This window comes from Phragmites australis, chromosome 16, assembly GCF_958298935.1.
Source record: "Phragmites australis chromosome 16, lpPhrAust1.1, whole genome shotgun sequence".
Taxonomy (NCBI): Eukaryota; Viridiplantae; Streptophyta; class Magnoliopsida; order Poales; family Poaceae; genus Phragmites; species Phragmites australis.
Window position 1 is genome coordinate 18,762,316 of NC_084936.1, and position 10,873 is coordinate 18,773,188.

Genomic DNA, 10,873 nt, shown 5'->3' on the forward strand with positions numbered 1-10,873 from the left:
ATGGAACACCAGAGGCAATACCTTCAGAGGCAATGCCTCCCTCGGTGCCGTCGACCTTATGTGGACACTATGTGGACGCCCTGCTCAATTCAGGTACGACCTGGATGGATCAGATCTCGGACTACCTTCAGAATCAAGCAACCCTTGACGATGATGTGTCAGCAAAAAAGGTCAGACGGACTAACCGCGAGAATCCTCCTTTGTAGAGGGACGCCTCTACCACCAAGGGAGCAACGACCCTTTACTGAAGTACATCGCTCATGATAGGGGGAGCACAGCGCTCCCTAACACCCTCGAAGGCAAACGTGGAGGTCGGATCTCCCACCGCCCTTCAGGGTGCTCGCGAGCAGGTGAAAAGGTGTGAGTCGCGCTAGCACACGACCGGAATACCTACCTACCAGCCTGAACACTGCAAACCATACCACTCTCTCGGCTTATCGCTGTCTGGGGGCTGGACGTCGTGGGACAGTTCTCTAAAGCCCCAAGCAGCCATAAATTCTTAACCTCAGGCACGGCCATGACCACCGCATGCGGAACTAGTCGCAGGTCACTAACGACCCTCCAGTTTCCCGACCTCGCGCAGCTGGGTTGACCGGGGTGGTCGGCCGCCGATCATACAACTCACGGAATGCCAGCTCTACGTATGAGGCTGCTTGGAGACAAGCCTGTTTGACTATTTTGCAGGACCTTCCGGATGAGCGTGAACATGACTTGCAAGTTTTTCCAAATTAAAATAATCAAACCCTTTCTATGCAGGACTCCAGGGACAAACGCGGTTTCCCGCCACATTCCGAGATTTGTTAGCCCGCTCACTCGTGTTGACAGGATGAGATCCGAAACTAACCCACTCGCGTGATGACAGGGTAAAGGCGTCGGAGGGTTAACAACCACATTGCCGCAAGTCCTAAATCGGGTCTAGCGCTGGTCGCCACCAAAAGGCTTGTCGTGCTAAGGGTCTCCCTCAGCATCAGGAATGTTGCTCGCAAGCAGCTTAATGCGATCCTTCCTGAGCGGAGTAGGCACTCCAAAGACTATTCGTCATCCAAACACGAAGAAAAACCACATAAGGGCCAAATGCCCATCATTACAAAACCCAGGGGTTGGTTCCAGATAAGACTACGACATGAGGGGGTTGAACCAGACGGTCCACAGACAGGAACGAACGGCATACAAAAATGAATCATCCCGGGCGAGTTCCTCCGCGGTCATCCGAGTACCTTCAAAGCGGGCGCCGGCTGCCAGCAAGAGATCCAGATCGGGGAAGTGGCCGCTGACGCAGGCAAGGGCCAGGCAGCGGCCAAAGACTCCGACCTCGAAAAGATGGTCTCCGACGGTCTCGCGAATTAGGTGGAGAAGAAAGGGAGGCCTAGAAGTGAAAGAGGCCTAGAGGTGAAAGAGGTCGAGAAGAAGGCTGATCAAGAACATCATCTGTATCTCACTTAGATCACAAGAAGAAGAATACATAGGATGTAAGGCTATTACCCTGAGGGGGGCCTGAACCTGGATAAACCCCAGTGTTCTTGCGTCACACACACACACAGCCGGATCCAACATACCCTTCCCGAACAAAGATCACGCACCCATCATCCGATGCACCGTGGAATCATTGTCAGGGATTTACCCTCGACAAGGTTCGTCTTGATCTGACTCTTGACGGCCACATCGTCCATGTATTCTCCGACCACGGGACATATTCCGTCGCAGGCCTGGTTGTGACCCATGGTGACCGCAACCCTCACCGAACCTCGTGACAGGTGCGGTGTATGCCGACGTGGTCTGGCGCCAAGCGGTTTCTGCCAGGATGGCGAGATCACGTAGCCAAGGTGCCACCGGCGAGCCTTCCGGTACGGGCACCGACGGGTGGCTGAGGAGAACCTGTAGGGTCTGGAGGTTCTGCGCTGGCGTCATGGTCTCATAGTCGAGATGCTGGGCGTGGAGCGGTGATAGGTCGTGAGGTGGGGAGCCCCCAGGGTTGGGGCGGCATGATAGCCTAGGTGAAGATGCCATCGTAGCAAATGCCCTGTGTAGGGGCTCCTCGGGACGGTGCTGGGAATGTTAGGACTGTCTTGAAGCTCCTGCCTGTTCAGGGCCAGGCTGGTTTCCCTTTGGGCGCAAAACCGGGAGTTCACCGCCAGCGTTTGAGGCATGGGGCCCTCCAGCGCCCTCTGTGGAATGGGCCACCATGCAGACCTCGCGTAGGGTCTCGGAGCTCCCTGATTCTGGCTTGGTGTCCCATGCTTGGAGTACACCTGGTTTGTCCGGATGGTACCCCATGACGAATACGTCGTGGCGGCCGGGGTCCTCGGAATGGGACTCCGGAGTTGCTGTGGATTCGACCATGGGTAGCCTGATCAAATTTTTTCAAACTTGCTGAAACGACGAAAACGCGCCCCCTACCTCGCGCTCCAAATGTCGAGGATAAATCCCTGACAATGATTCCGAGGTATGTCGGACGGTGGGTGCATGAATGGCGTTTCAGGGAGTGAGTGTGTCTATGTGTGTAGGTGAAGGATTCGGGGACACCGGGGGTTATACAGGTTCGGGTCTCCCGGAGGATAACAACCCTACGTCATATGTTATAGTAGATCTCACTTGGTTACAATGGTGTTCTAGCAGTTTGTCAGAATTGATCTATCTTGGTTACAACGGGGTCCTCATCCCTTTATATAGTAGGGAGATGGAGAACTAACATGCCTCTTCTACACAGAAGACCTATGGTTATTCTAATATCTAACTCAAATCATCATTACGGAGTAGCAGGCATGCAACTTGCTCTGACAGCTTTGTAAATCGTGCTACTGCGCGTCGTCTTTGCTTAGCCCATAGAGCCTTATCCTGCTGCATTTAATACGACAAGACGGAATGGTGCCCTTCTGCATTGTCCCCGTCTGCTTGCCTCTCCGCGCCATCCCCGTCCACTTGCCTCTGCGCGCCGTCCCATCCACTTGCCTCTGTGCCGTTCCCATCCACTTGCCTCTGCGTGCCATCCCCGTCCACTTGCCTCTGCACGGTTCCTGTCCACTTGCCTCTCTGCGCCATCTCCGTCCACTTGCCCTGTCGGATGGCTGACAACATCTCATCTGTCGTGCGGCGCTGCGCCGGTCTATAGAGTCTCACTCCGTAGCCTTTAATGCTACGGGATGGGACAACGTCCCCCTGCACAGCCCACGACCTTATCCGTCGGAGCTAGTGCCTGGTGAAGAGAAACGTCTGGGCAAGTGTCCAATCCAGTCCCACGACCAGGCGGGCTGGTTGTGGGTTTGTGTGAAGGTGCAGCGAGATTGTTCGCTGGAGGCTTTGCACTAGTCGGGGTAGCTAATCGACCGATTAGATTTTTCAGGAATTGTTCCCCTGGCTGTTTGCACCTTTCGTGGGGCCTGTTAGCTAGGGTACCCCTTTACTTGATACACCGACAAGCAGAAGTTGGTCATTTCAATATATTAAAAATGCTTACATCTTGCAGTCTAATGATGTATTATACTTTTATAGCTAATGATATAGAAAATGAAGAAAATGAACTCATTACTTCCTTTTAATTTATGTGCTGAAGTTAATTTATTGGTTTATATATTGTCAAGTATGGGGTTGACTCAAGAATGAAGAATGAAGAATGCTTTGCAAATGTTGTGAGACTTTGTAATATTGACATTTTACTTCTGTTTACACTACTACAAAATTATTTTTAGAGGCGGGTGATAACTCGTTTTTACAGGCGTTTAGTGCATCCGCCTGTGATCGAAGGCCTGTAGAAATAAATGATTTTCACAGGCGCAAAAGTGATCGCCTGTGGAAATCTATTATCACAGGCGGTTCACTTAAGGAACCGCTTGTGAAAATAGATTTTCACAGGCGATTCCTTAAGCGGACCGCCTGTGAAAATTGATTTCCATAGGCGGTTTCTTAAGCGGACCGCCTGTGATAATCGGTTACTCAATCGATATTTTTTGAACCGAAAAAAAGCAAAAAAAAAAAAATTTGGACCGACCAGGAACCCCACGCGGTCACGAAGTCACAAGTCACGTGTTTTTTCGCACGAAATACGCGCGCTACGCGGTTTTTGGCACTCGAACTCGAAACCTGTCGGGTCGCGCGATCCCTCTCCACCATCACACCAGAGAACGACAACTGAACATTGAGCATATGTAATTCTTTTAATATCTGCAATCCGAAACTTTAAATGATTATTTGGGCATCTAAATGACCTCAAATTAAAAACTTTTCAACTACAAAATTGTAGATCTCGTCGAGGGCTACAATTTTCATATAAAAACTTTATCCTCATCCGACTTCGTATGAAAAAGTTATTAATTTTTGAAAATAAGCTGTCACCTATTTCCACAGGCGATTCCTTAAGCGGATCGCCTGTAAAAATATGGTCATTTTTACAGGCGGTTCAAGGAACCGCTGTAAAAATATGTGATAATTTATCTTAAAAATTCATAATTTTTTCATATGAGGTCGGATGAGGATAAAGTTTATATGAAAATTGTAGTCCTTGATGAGATCTACAACTTTGTAGTTGAAAAGTTTTTCATTTGAAGTCATTTAGATGCCCAAATAATTATTTGAAACTTAAAACGATTATTTAGATATCTAAATGACTTCAAATAGAAAAACTTTCAACTACAAAGTTGTAGATCTCATCGAGAGCCACAATTTTCATATAGATTTTTTTCCTCATCCGACTTCATATACAAAAGTTATGAATTTTTTAATGGACGTTCTATTGTGTTTATCGAGTTTGAATGTAAATGACCTGTTGTTTGTATGATATGTTGTTGATAAGTCAGTTTACATTCAGAAATATACGAATTTAGTACTGTATATATGATAGTACAGACGATTCTAAACCTACAACCGTCTGTATAAATCACAGCAGACAACTTCTGTTCCTATATCACAGACGGCACAAAACTGGAGCCGTCTGTACTGTACCATAGTACAAATGGCTCGTTATTGCAACCGTCTATATTGTTATAATATCACAGACGGTTTGTTATTGGACCCGTCTATACTATTACTATATCACAAATGGTTCAAAACTTCGAGCCGTCTACGATATTCCATAGTACAGATAGCTCACGATTGGAATCGTCTATACAAATCTTTTATATAAACGATTCAAAATCTATCTGTACAAATTAGATTTATACAGAGCTTTTCATAGATAATTTAAAAAAGATCCCTATAAAGGTTGAAACTGTCCGTACAAATGTTTTCGGTAGTAGTGACAGTCCGTGTCCGGCCCGCGTGTCAAGTACTTGCTCAAGAACAGCCTCGACCTGCGCCGATAGGCCCGGTACGACTACTACACCGTCGGCGCGTACGAACGGAAGGCCAAGCGGTTCGCGCCCGACGACCCCTGCCGATGACGAGCACCACTTGCGGTACGACTACGGCAACTTGTACGCGTCAAAGACGTTCTACGACCCAGCGAAGCGGCGCCGGATCCTCTGAGGGCTGGGGCTGGGCCAGGCCGCCGATCGACGTCGCCAAGGGGTGGGGTACGTACCTACATGCATGCATGTTGTCGTCTTTAGATCTATTGTGCATATGCATGTACGACCACATGCTCGTGCTTGTTAGTCAAATCACTGCACTGGACTTTGATGACATATTTTTTTTGAGTGATGATCTTGATTAACTTTGTGTATGTGTCTTGTTATTTGTGAATGATATTAGGCGATTCCAAGGACTGTTTGGCTCGATCCCAGCGGGACGCAGCTGTTGCAGTGGCCGATCGAGGAGGTCGAAGCGCTCAGAGGCAAGTCGGTCCATCAAGAACAGATTAATCAAGCCAGGAGAAGATGTTGAGGTGACGGGGCTACAGACGGCACAGCTTGGCGTTGTGCAAAATTGCTCGCCTTATCTGATCTGCAACCAGAAGCATGTTATCGATCCTGGATCGCTATCTTATCCGCCAGTGCTCTGCAGAAACAAGTTGATCGTCCCTGCATGCGTCCAACTAACCTCGATGAGCACCTGGGCTGGAGGAGAGGACCGTGGCCGCGGTGTTCTCCCGGGTGTCCAGGGCCGCAGGCAATAAGAAGGTGCTCATGTGCACCGACCCCACCAAGTGCAACAAGCCATGAGATCGCATTTTGTCTGTTCTCTTGCAAACAAGAGAGCATGCATGGGCTTTAATTTGGCTAATGTCCAGCTACGCATCCTGAAATATTGCACTGACCATGCATGGGTTTCCTCTTCTAATGTCCAACTACGCATCCTGAAATATTGCACTGACCATGCATGGGTTTCTTCTTTGTGTTCCTCGATCGGACTACAGGCCATCTCTCAACCCAAACTTGTACGCGGTGGCGAAGCCACATGCAGCCTGTGATGTCAAGCGACATGACAGGATTTCGGTGTCCAACAGACCAACGCTATTCTAGCTATATGTATATTAAAGTTGAACACACACATACTAGTACTTGACCTCACTGGCCCATTTGTCATTCGCTCTGTGAAACTTTTTATTGGTGAAAAACTGGTATAGAAAGCAGATCAGGCCTGCCCATCCCCACGAGGCCATGGCCCCACACATACTACTGTAGTACTGCCGGAAAACTAGTTGAGCCGAAGAAGCGTACATTTTTTCTTCTAATATTTCTTTTGGTGAAGCTAATTTTACCGGTCGCGACGGCGACAGTTGAGAGAGCATTTTCTGTAATAAAATATAAAAGTCTGATTTGTGCAATAAAATAGATGATAAATTTTTGTATCATTATCTGATTATCTATGTTAAAACTGATATATTCTAGTCTATTATCGATGCTATTATGCATACCTTCAAGATATGCATAAGCACGAAGGGCTGCTATCAAAAAGACATTGTAATAAAGTATGTTCTTTTGTATTTGTATGTAATCTGGCTACATGCATGTTTCATTTATGAAGCATGACAACACAGGATTTGTACGATCCCACGTTTGCATGTTTTGTGGATACAGACATATCAAAACGGGAATATATCACGCCAACGAGCTGGATTGGGACGCTCGGTGGGAGCGGCCGGGTCGGGCGTTCGACGCTCGGCTCTGGCACTCGCACCAGCTCGTTGGTGGGGTGTTTGTAGCGTGCCCCGTCCGTCTATATGTGTTCGGGTTTTGAACGAAATGGAAAATACCCCAGAGAGATATACCCTTGCAAAAAGAAATTAATGGAAACGCAAAAATAGTAGAAAATACCTAGTTTGCGTTGTGCGTGTTTGTACTTTTAAAAAAGGGGAAGATATATCACTGAGAAGCTTGGTGCGTATGCTAGCTATTACAAGTCAACAATCTTTCATGTAACAAGTTAATGTGGCGATTCTTTTCTCTCTTTTTTTTTGTCTTACTTGTTTGCACGTCAATCTTCCGTGCAGTTCGATTGGTCGGTTGTTGAGAGCTTTGGAGCCGGGGGCAAAGACATGCATCCTCTCCAGTTTTGGAGCTTTAACAGCGGGAAGGCGGACGTCAAGGTGTCGCACCTGACAGCGTGGGAGATGAAGAAACCACTCATGACGGCGCTTGATATCTTAGGAGCTTTGTATAGTCAGGTTCACATTTTATCAGCGAGCGTCGTGTAGACAAATTGCCCTTATTTCTTTGAAATGTTCCACGTTTCGTATTTAGAATTGATGGTTGCCGTAGTGAATCGTATGTGTGCTTCATTGTACTTACAATGATTTCGGTTGCAGTTTGTGCGAGTGAGAAGGTGCCAATTGTTATGCCACTACGAATAATTAATAAAGATTTATACGTGTTCTGGGCGCGCATTGGTGATAAAATGATGCTAATATATAATTTGATCTCTCATTACAGGTTGCTGATTACTGAATGCCAGCTAGCTATCTTACATACCGTACGTGCATTTTCGACAAAAAAAAATGCGTCAATGGTTTCATGCTAATGACCAATATATGTATGATCATCCTTTTCCTTGTGGCACTAAAACAGTCCCTCCTTTGTCAAAAGTTCTTACCTTGATATTAGCTAGGTAAGATTAATTGGCTGCACCTATCCCTCCAATTAAATAGGAAAAATGCAATTCTGTTGGTTCTTTTCAAACTTTGGCCCCAACAAAATAATGCATAATATCATGGCTTTGATTGACCAAGTTATAAATTAGTTAAGCATTGGTTTAACTAAGCAACCTAGGTAGGTAAAAGCCACATCCTGATGACAATTTTATTGCAGCATGCAGCAATGGGAGATCTAAGGGTTGTTGGTTGGGTCTTGTCTTTTGAAACGGGAGAGCGTCTCGGCAATTTGACCTTTTGGGTGTGCAGCCCATTGCTTGGAGCTAGGGACGCCAATGGTTATTTAATGGGTATCTAACTATCCACTCTAGGTCATAAAATAAGTTTCCACTATAGCTAAGAAAGTAAATAAGAAAATAATCTAGCAATTATCTGGAGTAGCATTTTTAGTTCAAAAGAGTGAGTTTTGGGTCCACCAAAAAAAAAATGAAACTCACATCTCTACTTGGAGAGCAAGCCTCCACCGCTACAGATGGGGTCCAAGGACAGAGGACGTGCACTGCCGCCCAGTGAGGGAAAGGGAGTGAGTGGTTACGTTTGGGACCTAGTGAGTGGTTACGTTTGGTTAAGTGTTCTCGATTGAACTGCCCGAACTCGTTGTACAAATGCACTGGTTAGCTAAGATACTTGTAGAATAAGGCACCTGAATGATTGCCACTTGGTAAAATTCTAATTGTTCTGTCATGGTGTCTCGTGGTAGCCAAAAAGCTAAAGAAGAGTGAGAGCTCTCTTATTGTATCAAGTTGTATTAATTGTTTAGTCATGTTGTTCAGCTAGGCTAAATGCCAGCTCCTATGCATTTTTTTTAGTTTGGAGTTGTGTATATACCGAGGTCTTTTAATCAAGCTAACCTAAAACCCTCTTATAATCTATCTTGAGATCAATACAAAAATATATGACATATGGTTATTATCCTCCGAGAGATCCGAATCTGTATAAACCTTTGTCTCCTGACGTTTGATTTGGCACGTTGAAGCATCATCTATTTTTCATCACGTATTCGTAAGATTGACGGTTCATCGATCGTCGGCACCCCTTTTCCTACTCCCGCATCAGTGACTGGCACCGTGGGACTAGGACACACAGAACGGCAGTCAACAGGATTCAAGCTCCACCCTGCAGGGGTTCCACGGCTGTCGTGCTTGAGCCTCGGCCTGGTGTACCCTAGGATCCAACCTCCACCCGGTAAACTTCATCAGTGACTTAACAGGACCAGGGGAGGCGCAACAGAAGCCCAGTGCCTCCGGCTCTAGTGTAGGAATGGACAGTGCTGGCTTGTCGAGGGGGTATGCTGCAGCCGGCTGCCCACATTCTGGGGGTGTCGTGGGTGCGGTTCGTGTGGCCAGCCGAGTTTCGGGCCTTTCGGCATCAGCCTGCGCGCCGCAGTCAACAGAGGTCGCCGATGGAGTATCCTTGCTATGCCCAAACAGGTCGGCGGCTGGAGCGTAGAGGTTCGTCGAGCTAGTTGGCGGCGGCACATTCTCTAGGCCCACCGACACATGGTAGCGCCCCACCGCCTCTAGAGTGCCAAGGGCAGCTGTCACAACTTTGTGGATAGTTGCCACCCCACACGTCGAAGCTTTCGTTGGCGAGATTTCCGTTGCCGGTACCATTGTCATGTGATGTGTTAGCTATTTTGTTCTCAGTGTGTCAGCGGTTTTTTTCCATGGACAACTACAGCGGCAGACGTGTGATTTTGAGCTAGACGAACAGAATGTTCTCACTAAAAAATGCTGTAATCCAGTCCAAAACTGTGTTTCTGAATCGTTCCCAACAAACAAATCAATACTCACTCTACAGACTACATAAACAGACAAGACTAATTGAACCACCAGAGCCTGCCGTGAGGAGCTCGACGGCTACCGCGCCGCCGTTGGTGTGCTCGCGCGGGGGCCGACGGCGTGGGTGTGGCTGAGGATGGAGTTGAGGGGCTGCAGCTTGAGCTCCTCCCGGAACTGCCGGATGAACAGGTCCGCTCTCGCGTTCAATTCCGCCTTCCCATTCAGCACCTCCTCTGCTTCCCGCTGGCGCGCGCGCGTGCGCCGCTGAGTTGCCTTCGCCGGCTCCCCCTTCCTTGGCCTAGCCGCAGCAGTGGTAGCCTCGGCGGTAGCGACAGAGGCAGAAGCTGGTGGCGACGGTGTCTGCTGCGGACGACGCTGCTGGGCTAGCGCGTAGGCCTGATCCATGCTGATGGACGTATCCTGCTGCTCCTCTGCATCCGCGTCCTCCTCCTCGCTCTCTGATGACGACGCCGACGCCGCGTCGTCCTCAGCTAGTGCCGTTGCAGCAGGCATCCCACTTTCTTTGTCCACCCCTGGCGTCGGCCTTGGCGTCTCTGGGGCCAGCGTGCACACCTGAGTGACCCGAGATGCTGGCGCCTCCTCTGCATCTCGCCAGCAGTAGTAGTAGTCGTCCGAGTCCGAGACATCAGCACCGCCGACGAGCGGCGCCCCCGTGATGCCGCCGGCAGCGGGTTGGACGGAGAAGATGGAGAAGGACCGGAGCCGATCAAGGACCATGGACGACGCGCTGCGGCAGAGCTTCCGCCTGGACGGCGCATGGCCATTCTGCCCCCAGGACATGACGGCGATGGCGCAGACGACGGCGTTGAAGAAGATGAACCACGCCGCGGTGGGGCTGAACCACGGCGACAGCGGCCACCACGATATCGCTACTACCGCCATCCCAAGTCCCAACCCGATTGATCAACCACCTCCCTCTGCCTGCTGATCTGCGTCAGGTGAGTCGCGCTTGATCCATTGGGTAGTGCGTGCTCGTTGTGTATATGCACACGGGGCCTGGACGATGGGATCTGATGAACTGTATGTATTGCATTGACAGCTTCCTGCGGCT

General features: G+C 48.7%; 1 protein-coding gene and 1 pseudogene across 1 annotated transcript; one reads left to right on the top strand and one right to left on the bottom strand.

Annotated features, from left to right (window-relative positions):
- LOC133895110 (beta-fructofuranosidase, insoluble isoenzyme 2-like) overlaps positions 1–5,814 on the top strand; it is a 60,503-nt pseudogene extending 54,689 nt beyond the window's left edge.
- Positions 5,815–9,737: 3,923 nt separating this feature from the next.
- LOC133894862 (uncharacterized) lies at positions 9,738–10,873 on the bottom strand. The gene has a single exon (XM_062335044.1). The coding sequence runs from the start codon at positions 10,702–10,704 to the stop codon at positions 9,880–9,882; it is 825 nt and encodes a 274-aa protein (XP_062191028.1). The 5' UTR covers positions 10,705–10,873; the 3' UTR covers positions 9,738–9,879.